The sequence below is a fragment of the Bacillus rossius genome (genome assembly GCF_032445375.1).
Source record: "Bacillus rossius redtenbacheri isolate Brsri chromosome 4 unlocalized genomic scaffold, Brsri_v3 Brsri_v3_scf4_1, whole genome shotgun sequence".
NCBI classification, from domain to species: Eukaryota; Metazoa; Arthropoda; class Insecta; order Phasmatodea; family Bacillidae; genus Bacillus; species Bacillus rossius.
This window is the reverse complement of record NW_026962010.1, coordinates 3716084-3737855: the sequence shown is the minus strand read 5'-3', so window position 1 is coordinate 3737855 and position 21772 is coordinate 3716084. Positions and strand designations below refer to the sequence as shown.

Below are 21772 nucleotides of genomic sequence, written 5' to 3'. Positions count from 1 at the left end.
ATGGTGTAATGGTTACTCCGAAATGGACCGTTGTAGATTCATTCCTCGATTCCCTCGAGTTGTACCGTGTGTTCCCAGTTCTAATGACGTCCATGTCAGCGGGACGCTAAGGTCCCCGCATACCCAGGCACACGTACCCTGTGCAGAGTCACAGGAAAAAAAACATGCGATTAGAAAACTGCTGAAGATATCAGATTGGGGTTAGTTAACGAAAAATATTTAAGATACGCTGAGGGCGAATGTTCTTTTTTGAACCGTATTCTTAGAAAAGTCAAAATGGATAAAACGCGTGTTTTCAGAATCTTTAGGCAAGAAACACACGGTGCAGATTCTTCAAAGCACTGAAGGGACTTGCATTACACATTCATCTTCATTTCTCCCGCATATACAGTACACTCCCGATTATCCGCGAAATTAAGTGGCAGGGCCACCGCGGATAGTGAAAATCGCGGATAATCCGCAAAAGAGCCGAAGATGGGAAACAAAAATAGAAACTTTAATTTCAACTTAAAAATCTAAACATTTATGTACAGTAAAAAATACAATTAACAGTAAAAAATAATTTAATTATGCTAAAATTTTAGTATTTTACTGAATAATTAACATACAATACATTTCAGTAATTCACCCTGCCACGAGAACATTAAACAATTAATTAATTTTAAAACTATAATTTTATTACTGCGCTGCTTAGGCTACTCGGAAATCCACAGATGCGTTTGGTCACAAGCTAGACTGAAAAACGAACATCATTTTGGGTACAGTTACTTTGAACGCTTCTGTATGACTGTGATCCAAGAATTACCAGTTATCAAAGAAGTCAGCGTACAGCGTTTCTCGCAGTGAAGACAGCCAATGTAAAAAAGCAAATATTGGTACAGAAGGAATTTTTTTTTTGCATGTAATTTTTTTACATATATTTTTAGAACTTTTGTAAGGGAGATTTTTGATTATTATAAGTATGGATACTATTATATGCTGCTATTTTATTATAATATAGGTACTAGCTAGCCCGGCATACGTTGCTACGCCTTTTTCCATTATTATTATTTCTATTATTATTATTATTACTCTTTTCATGTTTCTTGGCTGTGAAAATAGTAACAAATTTGAGAATTTCGAAATGCCAGGTAAAATTATTTAATATTTTCTGAAATATATTCAAACCATTTCTTGAAGTAGCCAGTGGCATTGCATTTAAACCTAAAAAAGTTTCAGTTCCGCAATAAATTAAATTCTCCTTATTTGTACAAACCCAAAAAAAAAAACGTTCAAACTGAAACTTTGGCAGCTAATTATGCAAAAAGTATGCGCCGTATATATACATATATTTTTTTTCATTTCGTGAAAGTTAAACAATTGAAAAAGTCTACAAGTTTATCTGTAATTACTAGAGACCTGTAAATTTCGCGGATTCATTACGCGATAGGATGGAGTCCAAATACTTTTGACATTATTTTCCTTCAGTGTTTGGGCCACAGTTTATCTGAAGGACTCTGGGCCAATGAAAAAAATCTTTTAACAGAATAAATTAGCGAATCACGATCATTCCAGTCGAACACGTGTTACGAGTCGGTAACCAATCAGCAGGTGTAATTTGCACGAGTGCGTAGAGGATCATGGAGTCAATCCTTTAGGGATTTGAAAACGCGAAATTTTACAGGTTTCTAGTAATTACTGTGAATATGAAATCTTGAGTGAAATGGGAGGAACCCCCTTTTAACTTCGCCGCATAAAATAAGACGATAGATAAGTAGGTGAAGTGGTAACGCACGGGCTCGCTTCGTACCTGGCGGGTCGCTTCCTCCGGAGACGGCCGCTCCCTCCTGCTTCAGGCCGGTGGCGGTGATCTGGTCAGAGTCGCCCTTCGCGTCCTCGGCGGGCGGCTGGTCGGCGGCGGCGGCGGCGGCGGGGGGCGGCGCGGTGTTCTCCTTGTCGGCGGCGGGGGCGGCGGCGGCGGGGGGCGGCGACTCGCGGCACCGCTTGGGCGCCGCGTGTTCCGCCGCCCCCAGGTCCTCCGGCGCGGGCGGCGCCTTGCCCGACTCCTCCTCCATCACATGCATCCTGTTGAGGCTGCAACACACGGCCAGCCCCGGTCACGACCAGGCGCGACCAAACACTTGGGTCGTGGCGGGGGGCGACTGGAATGCTTGTTGCCCCTTGGAAGGGCGGCCCTTCACGATTTTTCTGACAGTGGTTAGTTTAGGTTAGGTCAGGTTAGGTTAGGTCACTTTACAAACTAACCACTGTCAGAAAAATCCTGAAGGGCTGCCCATCCAAGGGGCAACTATTCAGACAACCTTTCAAAAACACCAGTGTCAGAAAAATCCTGAAGGGCTGCCCATCCAAGGGGCAACTATTCAGACAACCTTTCAAAAACACCACTGTCAGAAAAATCCTGAAGGGCTGCCCATCCAATGGGGCAACAATTCAGACAACATTTCAAACACACCACTGTTAAAGATATCCTGATGGGCTGCCCTTCCAAGGGGCAACAATTCAGGATTATAAAATTACGAAAATAGACACATTTTAAGATACTGGAAGGGCTGCCCTTCCAGTCACTTTACAAACTAACCACTGTCAGAAAAATCCTGAAGGGCTGCCCTTCCAAGGGGCAAAAATTCAGCTCCCCCTCATAGCGTAGGGAAGTAATGAATGAATGAGTTAAGTCGCAGTGCATGGACAGAATGGATGAATGAAAGAGTAGTCATAGTGCGCGGAGATAATGTACGAAGAAAATGATCAAATAATTGAATGCACAGTGCAAGAAAAAAAAATTAAGAGTAGCCATAGTGCACGTAAACAATGTTGAAGTGAATGAATGAATGGATTACGACTTAACGTCTCGGTCCCACACTACTAGTTTATTTCATTTTATCGTGTATAAGCATGATGCAACACAATGAAACCAAATTGTTCAATATTCGATTATCCTTCCCGTGGTTTGAAAAAAAATTATGCTTGAATGAAACATCGATTAAAACATATATAATCATGCGCCAATTTTAGTACGAAATACTAAGTAGGTATTATCTCGTAAAACAAAAATAATCATAGTCATACATTGTACAAAGTTTCAAATTTATTTCTTGTAGTATTACAAACAATTTCTTGGCAAGTGTTTTCCAAAGGAATCTTTTATAGGAATACATACAGACACTATTTTCTGTGCGGGAAGGTTCCTAACAGGGACTCGTCCCCAGAAGATGGCGGAAGAGTCCATGTGGAGCATGTTTTAGCGACAGTGAGGTCAAATAAGCCAGATCCGGACCATTCCTCTTCCCAATATGGCGGTCGTTAGATCCACTTAACTTGATCTTATGGGAGGAAAAAAAGACAAGAAAACGGGAGTATTCAATATGACGGAGTCAGCTGTGTCCCCCCACCCCCAATCCTCTCTTGGCTTCCCCTCATCCTCCCACTGTAATGCAGCTTTAAGCTCTCTCTCTCTCTCCCTCTCTCTCTCTTTCTCTTTCGCTTTATCTCGCTCTTCGGAAGTTTAAAGTAAACATATATGAGTTTTGATGAAGTGTGGGAGGGTTATTACATTTCCGATAATTCTAGTATGATTGCAATACTAGGATAAAATGAGTATAAAACATACAGGTATTGTTACGAGAAGGAAAAACCAAGTCCGGAAAGGAAAGCCCAATTAATTGGTTGCAATTTTATTTACCAGCTAGTATTTACACTATTAATTAGATTATAACCATGTAACTGTCTGTCCACAAAGTAATCAAACTTTTTGTAGGTGCGCTATTCATGGTCCCCATTGGCGTTGTGGTCACCAGTAGCGCGCTCTCTCTCTAATGTTCGTCTCTTGCCGCGCGCCTCGGTCCCAACACTACTCGCTCGTCCGCTGCACACACAACACCGTCCCCGACGCACCAATCCTCGCACACCAAGTCCGCACGTCGCCCAATCGTCGTTCAGCAAGGGTCACTCACCCTCTTCACTTCCCCGCCCCCCGCAGGTCAGTCTCACCACTTACATTCCTGGCCACGGAAGGTCTCGTGACCCTCAAAATGTGTCGCGTCATCGAAATCCACTACTTAACACCCTAAACTGCGAGAACAATGGCGTCCTAGTTACGACACTTCACGTATACGGAGTTTTAGGAACGTGCCGAACCTTCGAGATACGCAGAGAATTCCCGCGCTCAGTGAGGAAGCGTGTGGGGGAAAGGAAAAGAGGGGAAGGGGGCTAACAAGGCGCCGATGCTAATCAGGAAGACGTGCAGCGGTGATAGAAAGTCGGTCGCTAGCTGCATCACACCCCTCCCGCACGCAGGCGCGCGGGATTCTGGCCTGCCTCGTCGCTAGCGTCTTCGTAACAATATTGTTGGCATTATTTTATTATTCCGATTCAAACAAACTCTAGTACTTTAACGCACTTCCAGGTATTTCCCAGTGTTTGTTTTCATACAAAATGTAAGATTGAGGACTATACTAACCAACTTTAAAAACACAATTCGCTGATTCACACAGTTTTCCATAAAATAGCGTTGTATTTAATTAGATGAAAAAAAAAAATCGGATTTTTTTTTTACTTCTGTGGGTCTATTTATATGGACGAATTTGATTTTACGGCTACCCGTCTTCATTAAAAAATAACTCAAGAACGTTGTAAAAAAACATTGCAGCGACATAATTTTCCAAATATCAAAGAAACTTTGAAAATAATATACTCAAGTCCATCAAAATTACACAAAAGACCGAATCAGGGAAATTGAACATACATTATCATATTTTAAAACTTTAATTGAAACGAAGACAGACTGCGTAGCATTGAAAAAAGGATAAAACACATAAAATAATAATGGTTATTATTGGATGGCATCATAGCGATTCTCAAAGTCATATCGACTGAGAAAGGCAAACGAAATACTGAATTGAGTGAGAGAAGTGAAAGAAAAAAAACTTTAGATTTAAGTTGCACTACAAGAACAGAAGCAATTCCGAACACTGTCAACATATTCAAGGACGATTCCAGTTCTCAGCAATGGGCTGAATATTACTAACCAAATTTAAGCTTCTGTAGCTAGAGGTGTGTGCGAGGTCAGGCAGTATGGCATGTTTCTGAATAGTGACCTTTACCGAAACGATATTCACATTCTAATCACGCTGACTGAATCTGATGTAACACACACAAAAAAAAATTTTTTTGGCATTCATTTGCTTCCGTTCAAAAAAAATTTTATACTTTATTTTCAGATAATTTTCAACTTTTATTTGTTCAGGTTAATAATTTGTAAGTAATAGATAAACATAAGAGGATGTAGACAGCTGTTGGCTCGCTACGGAACTTTTACATACTTACTGAAATATGCACCGTAAATATTTTTATCTGTAAATGGAGCAAAATATTCATGTAAAATTATAGATATTTTAAAATTTGTATATTTACATTTATCACTACAAAATAATGTTCGCAGTTATACTGCTGAATACTCCTGAATAGCTTTCCAGTATTAACTGCGCAAATTATTAAGCATAATAAAACAAAATAATAAAGTCCACTCATTGAATATATTTTTTCTGTGTAGCGCCACAATCCCCTCGGTCACCAGGATGCATGAAAGAACGCGAACGACTTTTCCTTTCAAGAAAGGCTAAATCGGCAATTCTGTGAGGATCATCGCCACTATTTTGTAGCTCGACATGCACTTTTCTATGATCATTTCTAGCGGCCTGCAGATTTCGCGAAAAGATTTCGAGACTAGATGAAAGTTAAAACACTATAGCATCGTCTGAATTTCGTGATTGGGTGAGTTTCTCCCGGGTACATATCGATTGTAACAACACCAATCACAGTGATTCAGTGCGGTAGCAAACGCGTCCTGAGTGGCTCGGTCAAATAAGACAACGATTTCTCTCGTAGAAGGCCGCCAATCACAAGGAAGAAACCACAGGTGCGGGTATACCTTGTTGCAGTCCAATAAGTATTCAGATCTTTTAGCGAAAAAAATGCCTGCCCCTAATCATTTCAGATAAAGGGTCATTCAAGACGGTATTCGGGAAAAGACTAAGATCGAATTATTTTATTATTATTAATCCTAAACGTCACGTAGGCAGCGCAGGTTGGCATTCGTTCACAACCTACAGCGATAGACGTATTTCACTATCACCTCTACCATTACCAAAACACGGGAACTGGAAAAATTCGCGTGTTCCATGATCTCCAGGATAGACTTCACGATCCGCTGCACACTCGGGCAAAAGTCACCTGTTCATCGGCTGCTGACTTGAGAAGCGTCTCAACTGGGTCAACGTGCGATTCGATACTTGTTTGATGGCGGGTCTGTAATTGGCCCAGAGTCCTCCAGATTAACAGTGAACCAATCACACAATCAGAGCGAACGTCAAATTATTTGAATCTCAGCCTATCAGGAAATGAATATGCGAATTTTTTTTTCCCGGTATCTACCAAACCTCAACTAGTGGAGGGCAATCATCGCCAGAGCGTCTCTTCTCTTGCGCCATTGCTTTGGTTGGTTGCCGATCAACTTGTTGAACTATTGTTGCGTGTGGTATTTGTGGTTGGAAAACTATTTTATTTGTTCCGATAAGTTAATTTCAAAACAGCAAAGCAGTATATTGGCGCATTTATTGATGAATAAATTAAGGTGGCTGCCTATCTAGGTCGCCAAAAAGCGAACAGAGGTCCAGGTGTTAACTCGTTATTTGCAAACCACTCAACATTTATTAAAAAGTGTGTGATTATGAATATAATTTAATAGCCGTTGCACTTGTTTATACAAGTTTCGTTTCACAGTTTTTTGACTTGATGTAAGCTTTTGGACATACGCCATTTGCTAAGCACATGTATGTCTGTAGAATATAACTACAAAAAACACAAAAAGACAAAAACACAAATTAAGCAAAAAATTGCTGTTGTGAACAGGATATAAACACCACATAATATTCCATAACAGGAATATCCTGTTGACAACAAAAATTTTTTGCTTAGTTTGTGTTTTTGTCTTTTTGTGTTATTTGTAGTTTTCTTCTACAGACATACATGTGCTTAGCAATGGCGTCTATGTCCAAAAGCTTACATCAAGCCATGCACTCCCATTGCACAAGTCTTTCAAAGATAATTAGAGACCGGAAAAATTCGCGAATTAATTTCGCGATAGGCTAAAATACAACTCGTTATACCTCAGTGCTGCCTCTGCTATTAGTTCACAACTCACCTGGATGACTCTGGGCCAATGGGGAAACACCCAACCAAAGCTTTATCGAATAACAGGCTGCTACGCTGGAACGTCTCACAAGACAGCAGCCAATGAGTGGGTGGCATTTGACCGAGTGTACGTAGAACTATGGAGTTCATCCTACAGGTATTTGAACTCGCGAATTTTCCCGGACCCTAAAGATAATGCTTCGGGCAGTATCCCGCCTGTTGGGCTGCAACCCCCAGGACGGGCGCACCGCGTCTATTCGCGGACGGGCTGGTAGGAGGAAGGGAGTGGAGGGAGGGAGGGAGGGAGGGGTGCTTCACCTTCACCCGCGGCGGGCGACCCCCGGGTTGCGACACGTCGTGCCCCGCGCCGCGCTGACCCACTTCCCGGGACCAGGCGTCGCCTTCAGCGCCGGCAACAACACACCTACACGCCTCGCCGAGCCACGACCGCCCGGAAACCGACCATCCTGGCTCCGGTTAGCATCGGTGGGGGGGGGGGGGGGGAAATTGGTTGTCTGTAAAGTCGTTTTACGGACGATACTTTAACGTGACGTCATAACAAAACATTGATGAAATAATTACATACTTTTATGAATAAAATTGAATCATTTTTATTTTAATAATAAAAGAATAAATACTTGAAATTATACTAGTAATCAGATTTTTTAAAATGCAAGAATAATTAACCTTTATTGCCGAGATTGTTGTTGTAATAAGCAATTAAAACCACATTAACTTTTCACTTCACTTTATAAACAGTCGACGAAACAGTTCACGTGTAGATCGTGTAGATGACTTGTGATTAATTTTTAAAACTGGCGTTTAGCTATAAAGTTTAAATATAATTATGAACAAGTTTTCATATAAATTAACTGTAATCAAATATCTATCATGAGTTATATGAATCACCATAATTTTTTAGTCAATTGTAACATAACCTATTATTACTGCACTCGCCGACAGCGCAACGGAACACAGCGTAACGAAACAATGTGCGTAACGGGACACAGCGTAACGGAACAATGAGCGTAACGGGAAACAGCGTAACGGAACAATGTGCGTAACGGGACACTTTTTTCGTGCGCGAAGCCGGCGTTCATCGATTTATTAGACGTTGTCACGTCAAAAGTAACGCTGGAAATCACAAAATGCGCGACGGATGCAATGCGGCAGAGGAAAATAAAACATCACGTTATTGTCAACATTTTATATTTAACCACGCGACAAACAGAAGTAATTATAATTTTGGAGGTCCCGTCGATTTAAGCATCTTTGCATAACCTCATATATGAGGTCAAAACCAGTGTTAAACATATTTATTGCAGTTAGTGTAAAAATAAATTTGTGCTTTTTACACCTAAAATCCTGAGTTTTAAAATACGATTCTTGTTAAAGTACGGGGGGGAAAAATTACAGTGTTTGAAACAAATTTTAAACATATGAAAATTACTAAAATAAACATGGCTGCCACCACGGCCAAATACTGAGCTAATGTTGGTAACACTGATTCGCTTACACGGAAGAGTGGAAGTCCGCTATTTTCGATGCGTGTACCCGCACGCATCCATTGCCGTAGAGTGTTTTACAATCCGCGTCTGCGACGCTGGGGAACCTGGTTAAGTTCGTTTACCTTGGAATAAAAAATTTGCCAACACTTCCTGAGTGACTCAGTGGGTCTGAAATAATTTTTTTTCTTTAACTCACCTGCCACTATTCGCCCAGTATCGCTACATTTGTGAATGGGTGTACCCGGCAACAAAGGTGCCTCATTTCCAAGAAATGTCGCACGTTCAAATAAAGAATTTCCTGTGACGTAGCCGACCCTGCCGAGAATCGTTCCTGATGCCATCAGAATGGCGTAAGCAAACCTTCAGTTCATGAACACATGATTCACACAGGGAAAAAGGTATGGCAAACTATTAAATGGGAAGATGTTTCGGAAATCATTGATTGGTTAAGGGTACATAACAGACTGCCAATTAACTATTATAAAGCACGACGTAGAAGTATATTATGCGCAATCTTAAAGCACCATTTCCAATGAAACTTTACCAGCTTTTCCACTGCTGCTCGAAGAGTGACTAACTCGAAGGCCGCTAAGGTCGCGGTCGCTAAGGTAGACATAGTGCTGTGCTCGTACGAGCTACAGCCAAATTCTAACAAAGTTAATGCTAGATCGCACACGCCATGTTGATTGTTTATTTTTTTTTTTTGTCATTACTAGAGACCTGTAAAATTCGCGATTTCAAATCCCTAAAGGATAGACTCCATGATCCTCTACGCACTCGTGCAAATTACATTTGCTGATTGGTTACCGACTCGTAACACCTGTTGACTGGAATGATCGTGATTCGCTAATTCTTCTGTTAAAGATTTTTCATTGGCCCAGAGTCCTTCAGATAAACTGTGGCCCAATCACTGAGGTAAAATAATGCCAAAGGTATTTGGACTCTATCCTATCGCGAAATGAATCCGCGAATTTTACAGGTCTCTAGGTCATTACTTTTATTTAAGGGTTTATTTTACTTATTTAAAAAAACTTTTCCTGCCATTATGAACCTGCAGACGAAGCTTGTCGGTCGAGTATTTCAAGTCCACGTTGCTACGCCCCCCCCCCCCCTCCTTGCTGTCGCGAGGCGAGCCCCCCCCCCCCCTCCTTGCTGTCGCGTGGCGAGCCCCCCCCCCCCCCCCCTGTCACGGCGAGGTCAACCGGCGAGGTGTATTTTCGGAACGTCCCCCGACGTCCTCAGACCGTTCAAGGTCTGCGCGGGCAAACTCGCAGACCTGCCTAGACACAGACTCGCTGGAGCCGCACTTCGGAGCACGCCCGCGCGCGACAGTAGCGACAGTAGCGACAGTAGCGACAGTAGCGACAGTAGCGACAGTAGCGACCACGAGTACCGCGGACACACGCGCGGTGCGCCACACGCGCGGTGCGCAGAGCTTCAGGAACGGAGATGAAGCTGTAATTCACGGTCCTCGGGCGCTTTCCAGAATCTTCAGCCGGCGTTCAATGTCCAAACACTATTCTGAAAACTCGCGTTTTAGTCCTTCAGAACAGAAGCAAGTCAATCCATCCACCCTCAGCGCATTATTAATTAAATGTTTTTCGTAAACGGACACCATTTTGATATGTGAGCAGTTTTAAAACGGCGTGGTTTCTTCTGAAGCTATGCACACTGCATGTGTGAACAGGTAGACCCAAACACGCATGAAGACAAAACGAGCAGAGATGTGAAAGGCGGTCTGGCGGTAAAAGCTAGGGACTCAATGACTTATTGCGACTCATAAAGATTAATTCGTAGGATAGTTCTTTACGCAGACGTTGGAGTGACTCAATGTCGTCTGAAGCATGACAGTTTTCTCCGAAACTTTAGTGCGCCAACAGTCGTCACCCCTGGAACGTCTATACCGAGAATACTCCCGAGAAGAAGTTCCCGAGACTCCAAAGCCACGGTACATTTGTTTCCCTTTCCTTTTCATCTCGTGTTCCTTTTACCACCGACCACCAAATTGCTTCCGGCCGGCCGTGTGAGGAGACCGCACAATCTTCTTGCGCGAAGAAGTTGTTTCCCTCCCGCGGTGAAGCAAGGGTGGCGAGGGGCCAGGGGAAGGTCTTCCAGGACGCGGCTGTTGTTCCGGGAAAAACAGCCCTGCGTCGTCGCACGTTCCTCGTTGTCGTCGACGTCGCGACCAATAGCGGCGCGAGGCCACGCCCGATCTGGGCGCGCAGAGTCTACGCGGTACTTCGGCGTTCCGTTTTCCGGCGGCGGCGCCCCCGCAGAGTTCCCGGGACCGCAGTTCCGCGTAGCGAGGTAGCCGCGGTGACGTCATCGACCTGCCGCCCGCCCGCGCGCCCCCGCCGGCGGAAGTGCACTATAAATGGACCAATGGGCTCGAGGCGCGAGCTCCGAGACCTAGTGCGCCAGGCACCGCACTCGCGAGCGGTCTTTGCGACGAAGGCTGACTCTCAGAAGTCACACACACTGTACAGCATGTCCATAAAAGAATGCCCCAGTTAAAAATTTTAATGGTTATCAACTGTAAGCGTTGTAGAGTGTTGGTTCCAGGCCACAAAGAGTGACTCAAATAGTTTTAGATAAGCGCAAGTGCGAGTACTGCTTTGTTGTTTCCTCGCTTGCAGCGCCACCTCCGCAAAATGGCGACTCCTGAGCGTAATTTCCCCAATTAATGGAGGGCGAACCTGCTAAATTCTCTTTGGCAACAGGATGGAGCCTATCCCCAATGGAATCTCTTTGTTCGAGAGTGGTTGAACGGTTGTGTCCTAACAAGGCAGTGCTTATTCGCTACCTTACCCCTAACGTCTTGGAATGCCGCCCTAAGAAAGGGAAAATGTGCCAATCCGAACGATTTTTTTTCCTAACCTAACTTAAAGCTATGAGTGTGCGGGAGAGGTCTGCGTAGGGAAGACTCTAAGTGCGTCTCAGGCCGAAGCCTATACGCTCTAATCATGCAGGTTATTACGTTATTAGCCATGCAGGAGAGGTAGCATGCATCGTGTTTTAGGAGGGGGATTGGCCAGCCATGACTGCGATTGTGCCATGACTAACTCCCCTCACTGACTATCCTAGACTAAAACTAGTTAAGTTGGGCCCAGGTAAAAGCTGCATAGACACAGGGAAAACCCTGGGCTCATTCATGCGGGGTGCAAATGTCATGCATTACGGGAAACAGAAGGATGGATCAGGAAGAAGAGTTGGACGGAGTAGAAAACAGTATACCATGCGGGGGATGTTGGGCACTTGGACATTTTTGTCCGCATTTGGTTGGGTGTAGCTGGTTGTTTTGGGGGGGCGACTTTCGTCATTTCCCGCCGGGCTGCCAGACAGCCTAGCCAATCCGAACAAGTGTTTTAACCCGCTTATACGTTACCCCTCTCCCCCCCCCCTCCCCCTCGATGAGCTGGCTGGAGGTACGACGTCACCGGTCGCTCGCGCACCGCTGCGAAGCCGGCGAGGATGACGAAGCAAAGAGGGTGGAGCCGGCAACATTTGCGGAGCACATGCGAGAGTCGCTGGACCCAGGGTGAGGGTGGGAGAGAGGTTCAGATCACTCGCCTCATGCCGAGGCGATGCGGGCTAGGCGGATAGTATCCTACATTATAAGTATTGCTTCTAATATTTCGTGTTTTCGCACATGATTTTGACGTGACAACGTCTAATAAATCGATGAACGTCGGCTGCACGCACGAAAAAGTGTCCCGTTACGCACATTGCCCCGTTACGCTGTGTCCCGTTACGCTCATTGTTCGCTTGCGCCGCATCTATCTCTCTTCCACGCGATTGACCTATGAATCTACTATTAAGTATATTAAATAGGTTAAGGCGGGCTTTTCAAAAGTAGCTTTTAAATTTAGTACTTTAATTAAACTATCATTTCATCAATGTTTTGTTACGACGTTGTCACGTTAAACTATCGTCCGTAAACCGACTTTACAGACAACTATTTTTTTAAAATTAATTCATAATACAGAAGTCCATAAAAGAACGTCCCAATTGTAAAAGTATCAACTGCAAGCGTTGTAGAGTGTTGGTTCAAGGTCGCAATTAAAATAGTAACTCAGAAACTGTTTTAGATGAGCACATGCGCGAGTACTCCATTGTTTGTTTTCTCGCTTGCGGCGCCACCTGCATAAAATGGCGACTCCTGAGCATACAGCATTTTGTGTTCTGCGATTTGCTAAGAGTGCATTCGTAATTTCAGTTCAACGTGCATTCCCCAATAGAATATCTTCGTAAGAGAGTGGTTGTACGTCGAAGTCCGTGACCGTCGGGATTGGTCGTAATGGTCGAGACGTCAAAGCTCTTTTTCGCTAGCCTCCACGTTCACCTGACATAACGCCATGCGATTTTTTTCCTTTGAGGTTTTATAAAGTATCGTGTCTACGTTCCGCCGCTACGTAATGATTCGCCAGAGTTGAAACACAGAATTGAAGAGGCTATTGCTTCCATTACTCCGGACTTGTTGACTAAAGTGAAGGAAGAATTGGACTTTAGTTATGATGTGAGCCGCATAACTAAAAGGTGCTTTGAACATTCGTGATAAATAAACTAGGTTACTTTACGTTCAAATCAATGTATGATTTATTGTAAATAGTCTAAATTAAACTTTTCTAATATACCATTGAAACTGGGGCATTCTTTTATGGACAATCTGTATAACCACATTGAATTGTTTATAAAAGTTTATACTCAAAACAATCATTATTTAATGTCTAGATACGAACGGTTAAGGCAAAACCAAACGTATACCACATGATTTCATCTATTCAGTACCAGCTAGGACGCACGCAAAATTTACCTTTAAGTTCATTAAAATCATTAAATAAGGATACCCTATGCTGTGTGACGGTAATAAAAGCGTTTTTTAAATTAAACATGATAGTGTTACGATTGTTATATACCAAAAAAAAAAAAGTTCCACAAGTAGACGCATGGTTTTGTAAGTAGATAGTTAACTGTGCCTGGCATTGCGTGACGTAAGAAGGCGGTTAAAATCGACATTACAGTTGCTTGTACAAAGTTACTTGAATACCTACCACTAGAACTTTTAAGAAAAGTGTTGCAATTATTAAAACTTCTACTAAGCCAGTTTACACGTGGTAAATAAAACGCTAAAGAAACGCTCGGTTCGTGGATAGAATACATAGCACCGAAAGCTATCCCGTATTTGCTTCACTTTTGATACACTTAGCGGGACTTGCAGGTACAGATATTAAATATTCAAACAGCCAGTTCAAATTATTAAATGTTCAAGATGTCAAAAAATCGTCCCCACTCCAGAACGAAGTAAAACTGAAACATCGCTCACTATAGCATAAATACTGATTGCTGAACGCCCCAAGAGCACTGTATAAGACTTGGGGTCGCGCCTCTGAGCGCTCAGTTGCGGGAGTGCCTTCAGAGGGGGGGGGGGGAGGGGGTGTCTCTCAGCTCCCGAACAGTGGGAGGGCGGGGCGCGTGTCTCTCCTAGCGGACGAATAGCTAACTGCTTGTAGGCTGAAGTTAGAAGGCTTGTTGTCCCCCCCGCAGCAAGGAAACCATTTTTTTATTTCAATTTTAATTTCAAAATCTTTGGTAAGTATAAATCAATCATAGCAACAGACAGAATTTTAAAACTACAGTATTTAAGAAAATTTTTAGCATCTTGAACAGCCTTAATATAAAACACACTTTATTAACTATTAAGTGTTGTATAATGAATATATTTAAAATCATTTGCAAAAACACGAAATATTATAGGCAAAATAATTGAGGTTACTACCTCCAATGGTCGTATAAACAACTACCCCCATCCCCCCCCCCCCACACACACACACTGGAATCAAAAAGACACTGTTCGAGGGGGCCCACTTGCCCTTGCAAAATCGTAACTGTGAAATGGGAATTATAAACGGTATTCTCCCCCCCCCCCCCCTTTTCCAGAGAAAACAACAAATTTTCGTCCCCCAAAGATTTCACGGCGGAGGCTAGTCAGAAATTTTTTTCGCAAGTGGGAAACGTGGCGGACGTCGCCCGTTAGCTAGGGGTTTTTCTCCGTGTACTCCCGTTTCCTCGCACCCAGTCAAGGGCCCAAAATCTGTAAGATTCGCATGAGGGCTCGCGATAGGCTCTCTACGGGAAAAAGGGTTTGTCGTGTGGTGGTAGTCGACACGAGTCATTTCACCAGGCGGTGCATGCAACAAGCGGAAAACTTTACACGATTCAAAAAATGTTCCTTGAAACATGGGTTTTTTTAGGTCATATTCCAAGAATAACCACTGCCTTGTTGGGATACAGCCGTAATCGTATCCTAACTCGCGGGCCGTATTTCAGGACGTGTCCAAACAGAATCCCAACAAGGGAACAGATCGCCAGCCTGTTTTAATAAACGGTGCCCTGCGCGAGGCTAGAAAATGGCTCCTAACGCATTCTAGCGGACGTTTCGCAACCGACACATCTTTACGTCAAAAATCCTATAGATAGCAGCACCGTCGCACAAAAATGGAACGGCATTTCTCTTTTTCTCAAGTACTTTTTTAAGTTGCGATTATTTCTTCTTAGGGCAATTAAAGTGTACAAAATGTATTCCAGGATAGTTTCTCTAATATAAAATTTCACTATGCGCACCGATATTTTTGGTACGTCCCCCCGATGTTCAGGAAATTGAATAGGTATGCCTATACAAGTTGATGGCTCCAGACGCGGGTTCGCCATCTGGACGAACGAAATCACCGAAAAAAGTGAGCTCTGCGCATGCGCTGAAGTTAGGAAACAGATCGGAAACGGATAGGACACTAAAAACCGTTCCCTAAAATTAAGGGACTGACCGTTACCTATCTAAAAGTTTGGGACACTAGGAATACTGTTAGGGTACAGGTGTAGCATATTCAACACCTAAACCCTTATTTTGTCTTGGAATACCGGCCATAGTTACAATTGAATTTACGTTGAGAGGCTGTTAAATTTTAGAATGAACCGGGGGGGGGGGGGGGTTTAGCCCGAAGCAATGTTGGACACGCGACAGTTGCAAAAACAAAACAGGACATATATTTTTATTTTTTAGCCCTTTGTTTAGTGAAAGAAAACAAACACAACAAAGGAGTTTAGATGTTCTCAGATCAAGCGAACTGCAGTCGCAGCAATGGTTCCCCTGCCTGTCTTTCCTGGACGAGAAACTTTAAACAAAGGAAAAATCCCGTGAAACGAACAATACACGCGCTGTTTCTCAGTGATCAGTAAAAGGATGAAAGTATTTTAAACTTCCTACCCAACAAAAATACTGCTCATGTGGGATTGGAAACCACCACAAATGTTTAAAATTATTATATATTACCACAGACTAAAAATCACATGAAGTTGTTTACAAACACTATACATAAACAGAAAACTTTGGCATTAGGATATATAGATCATTGGTAGGTAGCGACAGGAAAAATTCGCCTCACAATTTAGTACCCAATAAACACGCGTGTTTACTTGAGAAATGCAGAGGATAATATAGGCTATCCTAGAGGTCATTGAATCCGCGAATTTTTCCGGTCCCTATTGGTAGGTACTACTTTTGAAAACTGACCAATTTGACTTTATTTCTTGTAATTTGTTTACGATGAAGGTTAAAATGTATGGAAGGTGTATTGCACAACGTAAATTTCACACATAAAGTATTAAATGGACACCGTTTTAAACTGCACGGAGGAAGTATTTCCCAGGCGTCCACATGGCTGGGTGACAAGGGTCGAAGAGAGCACGTGAAGGTAATGACAGTGTAAGGCCACACTGCGACTCACACAGCTTCACGGTGCTACTTGTGGGATGCGCGGTATCCATGGTAACTGGCCGAAACATGAAACAGCCCGAGTGGTAATTCTATGAGTGTGGCGATGGGGGGAACTCCACCCCTTTTTTCTTATGACAACTAGAAATTATAATTTTATAAAATTGGAGTGAATACTGTATAATTGTATTTTGTAAATGAAACATAAATAATCATGTAAAAATTACAGATATTTGTAAATTTGTACATTTAAATGGAAAAAAAACTGCATCAATATACAGAATAGAGTTCGCAGTAATACTGGGTTCTGATTCTTACCCGGCTGTCCCAGTACCTCCAATAGTTAAAAGTTATTTGTAAACCGTTCCTTCAGTAGCTTTCCAGTATTAACTGCGCACATTAATAAGCATAATAAAACAAAAAAAGCCCAATTAGTAATTATTCGATTATGTTTTCCGTTGTTTAAAAAAATGATGCTTGAAAAAAAATATCATTAAAAATATACAATTATGCAACCATTTTCATACGAAATGCTCAGTATTTATCTCGAAAAACGTAATTCATAAATGTAAAAATAAACTAATGCATGTGTTGTAGGTACAAAGTTACAATATCTTTCTTGTAGTATAACAAACTATTTATTGACTGGTTTCCAAAGGAAGTATATAATTTTTTTTCTGTGTAGTATAATAATATTTTTATGCCGCTGGCAGGTTGTTATTCTGTTGACACGCCAGAAATGGGTTTAAATAGCCTTTTGAATGTTTTTTAACCGTACCATCACGTGGCGGAGAAATTAAGATAAAGGTCTAATGCAAGTGCCCTTGAGTGCTATCAATAACATCTACAAGATGTTTCGTGCCCAAAAAACATTATCCTCAAAATGCACGTTTTAGCCATTCTCACAGTTCTAAAAATTCAGTTTATAAACGAAATACGGAAACAGTACTACTCATCCTCTTTTTTTTTTTGAGACAAAACTCGGATATCTCGTAAAATTTCTTCTGACGCTCTGCACCCGTATGTGTGTCCAGATAGGCGGGGCCCTTAAACTGCGTATCTGCGTTGTATCAAAAGTCAGAATGAAAAAATAATTACGATAAAGGGGAGAGGGATGTTAGTGATACTGAAAAGACCACACGATATTTGGCCCACTATAGTGCATTCTAGATACTATAGATACTTCTTTCAATTCTCGCAAAGTGTTTTCTGTCAGTAAAAAAAAAATACATTAAAAAATTCAAACACCAGTCCAAATCTGTCTTCAATTGGGACAAGTCTGCCATAGGCTATTTTTAACTTAGACTTTATGCAGTCGCTGTCAGGACTGGCTGTCAGAAGTGAATACCGAAATGTTCACTTCAGCTGGAACAGTTTTTCTTTTCTTTTATTCTTTTAATTTCGCCCACGCTGCAATATTTTGAAAGCGGAAAGTCTAGAAAACTCAATCCAGTCGTATATCGTGGACTTAATTGCATTGCATGTACTGTAGGTACCTCGATCAGTTACTATATTTTAATACAAATCAGTATGGAAAAAATCGTTAAAATTTGTTAAATGTTCCACGCCTGTATTATACTTATTTGAGTAGGTATGCCATCTAAATTAATTACAGAAATGTTTTTTTTTAATACACAGCGCTGTTAAAGGCACCTAATAACGACCGGCATTTTAACGACTGCGTTTTACTTGTTAAGTAAAACTGGTGTACAGGAAAGACGGGAATACCAGAGCACCACCTGACAGACGCATTTTATCCGGAATGTTATCAAACTTCGTAATTGTGTCAAGGTAACAAGGTATACAAGGACGATCGAAGGTCGAGATGGGTGAACAAATAGTTTTATCACAAAACAAGTACAGGAACTCCGGACACTAGCGAAATAAAAGTACAGTGAATGTGAAACCACTGGGTTCGAGGCTCAGGCAAGAAACGCGGTTCAAAGTTAAATGTTATATATTCTTTTTCAAAAAAAGAATATGCCTTTCATGTGATCTTTAAACAGCTGACATTTGACTATGTGGCTTATATAAATGTGACTAGTGAGTCATTCAAACCTAGTATTCCTCAATCCAGGCAAATAACAGTAACGGTCAGTGCGTAGAACTATAGAGAAGAAATCTGTTTCTTTAAAGAAAAAAGGTGCGTGTACTTATGTACGCGCGTTAGAAGTGTTACTTACTTGGTGTAATAAATACTAACTTTAATTTTGTACGCAAATAATTAATAGAAATATAATAAAAGGGCTAGAGTGATATAAACACGATTGGTAAAGTATAAATTCAATTCAAATTAAGAAAAAATTAAAAACTCAGAATTCAGTATCAATACAACACGTGTATAAAATTAATTATTAAATTTAGTAAAATAATATAAATAATTTTTATTTTATAGTTAAAATATAATTTATGCTTAATCTTTATTCTAAAAAAATAATTTAAATTATTTTTAATAATAATGTAATAATTAATAATACACATAAATTATACATACGGGAACATAACCTTACTTGTATAAATATACTTGAAAAAGTTTATAAACATAATTCCTATAACCAATATTCACAGAAAATATTTTTTTTTTTATTATATGGACCAGTATTCAATATCAATAACTTAAGTATATGATTTAAAAGCACAGATAGGTATATGATTAATTTTTTAGTGTAACCTTTTTTCAAAGTCAGGGAAAATGTTTCAGCGCAGACGAATAGGTGGGCTGACAACGACGAGACAACGGGAACAATATCAGTAAATAAAGACAAAGAAACCAACCTTGGCCAACACAGCAACAGACGAACCTAACAATGATACTGAACAGGTAATCTGGACACCGCAACGACCACAGCACACACGAACACAGTATGCTGAATGTGGCTTGTTTTCTTGTGTTTCTGATTAGGCGTCAATTTTGTCCGTTATTGAGGTTTATTTTATGACAAGTGTAACCAGCAATTATGTGTGTCAAAATAAAACACATTTTGAATCAATCTTTCTCATTGCAAGAATCATTCAAAGAACACATCACAATCAATAAATTTAATCAAGCGAATCGTAAACAAAACCACGTGTCATTGTTTTGATCAGCTATTTTGACATTTTTTAATGAGAAATAATAAATCAACTTCAGAGCCATGCCCATAAGAAGGATCTCGGTATAGTACGACATAATGCTACGATTTATTCAGTCCTACACTTCAAACCACAGCGATCGCGTAACAATGGAGCGGCAGAGGCGAGACCAGTGAGTGATCGTTGCCACAAATAAAGAACTCGACATGTGTACGGTTAAGGCCAGTTCTACAGTGGCGTGGAAACGGAGACAGATCACGTAAAGAGAGACGGATCCCACGGAACAGAGTTTCAACAATAGCACGCATACGGCAATGCTGAGCGCTTCCGTTTACGTTGCTCCGTGCGACCAATAGAAGACGAGTATTTGTTTGCGGTGGTAGCCATGTTTGTTTATGTTCTAGATACGTTAACAATAAATGTTTCAAGTACAAGAATATCTAGTGTTCTATTATTACTTCATGTTTATTATATATGCAAATTATACACGTGCTATCATCTCGAAGCATATTTTTTTTTAGTTAAATTAATATTTCGTAACCTTGAAATGCTGTCTCATCGGTTGCCATTTTTTTTTACGTTTGTATTCATGGTGGAAGCAGCAGACGCGATGGTTAAATGTCCCTAAAGATCCGTGCCATTGTAGAACGGGCCTAAGCAACATATACCATACGATACAAACGAAAGTCGACTACTACGATTTGCTGGTGCAAAGACTAGATTGTGACAAGCCTGTCCCAAAACTTCACTATCGAAAATTCCACGAATTGTAAATAGGAAAGCATTTAACCAGTGTGGGGGAAACTCAAAGTTAGAGAGGGGGGAAGGGTGAAGGGACTACTGTTTTTGATTAATATAACATTACCTTTCTGCAGCATATTATTCACTAAAAAACGTTTTCTGTGAAAAATGTGTTGTTATCCAGCATTGTTAGCTTGTCAGTACAGAACTGAACTATTGTATGGTAATTCACAGTGAACACTTGCTATTTCAGAAACGTTGCGATACACCAAAAAGGAATGGGTCACGATTTTCTCAAGAAGAATAAACAAATTTTTTTAAACCATAAACGTTGATTCATGAGTCTTCATCACGACACAACACAACTAGCATTTGTAAGCCACGCAGTAAAAGGGATGTTTTGCACACAACCGCCCAGGACAGCTTCTTTGCATTTCCGTGCTAGGTGTTTAAAAATAAATAATTCGGTGGTGTGAAAAAAAACGTCGTACAATATTCTACATGTTCATGTCAGTACAGAATTACAATTTCGTATGGTACTTCACAGTGAACACGTATTATTTCAGAAACGTTGCGAAGGGATAACACAATAAATTCCCAATACTCGTTGACTGCCATTGTTAAATTATTTTTTCTGGCCATAACTGCGAAGCACGGATTATTGAAGGATCTCAACAAAAAAAAATCCCAAATATTAAATCCACATTTTACTTATTCCACGCACTACAACCGCAAAACTATGTGTTAAAGCACAATCACTTCAAATACAGCATATAAAAAAAACTGAAAGAAGCTTTCGCGCCGAATTATCTGATGATAATAAATCAAGCGTATTGTCTACACGCAGATATCGTCGTTATCGCCGCACTATTTTCGTCTTACCAAACAGGAAACAACAACAAAAAAATCGTCTCGAAGTTGGCACTACTGCAAGGCATCTCTGTTTAAATCGGCAGTGACGTCACGTGCCAAGTTATCACAGCTTTGAAGAGGCAGGCGACGTAAACAAAACAAAACAAAAAAAAATGGGGAACGCAAGGAAAGTGGTTCGTTGGTCTTCCCTTACCTGCAGATCCGTCCCAAACAGCCGAATGCAGTTGGGTTAATGTAATCCGTGTGCACTTTTGTCTTCCCCTTCACTCGCGTCACAACTCACGTGGTGGCCGGAACGCGCGCATCGCACGACCTTCCTTCGGCGGGGAGCGGCGCGCACTGTTCTTATCTCGGGCGCGCCTGTTATCGCAGGAGGGAGGCGGAGTGGTGGGGAGGAGGAGAAAGAGAGACCGAAGTAAAAAAGCTTCTCTCTCCTCTCTCCGTTTCCCCTCGCTGCGCGAAAGAGACTGCGCGGAAGTCTGCCTGTTGGTCTACCGTCCCTCTTGACCGTCGCGTCGGCCAAAACGCAGCGCGCGGTCAGCGACGCACGGGACATTCGATCAGTGGCGAAAATTCGACAATTCTGGAGGGGAACCATAGCCTCCCCAGGGAGTCTTTGAAA

The 21772-nt window shown here is 41.6% G+C and overlaps 1 protein-coding gene across 6 annotated transcripts in view; it reads right to left on the bottom strand.

Annotated features, from left to right (window-relative positions):
* LOC134541744 (uncharacterized) overlaps positions 1-21772 on the bottom strand; it is a 371288-nt gene that overhangs the window by 32993 nt on the left and 316523 nt on the right. For 5 of the 6 annotated variants that reach the window (XM_063385398.1, XM_063385396.1, XM_063385397.1 and 2 more), the window contains one exon: positions 1790-2073. In XM_063385398.1, the coding sequence (XP_063241468.1) occupies positions 1790-2073 (284 nt within the window). Of the gene's footprint in view, positions 1-1789; positions 2074-21343; positions 21509-21772 lie in introns of those variants that run through there. The other variant, XM_063385399.1, reaches the window with a different exon arrangement.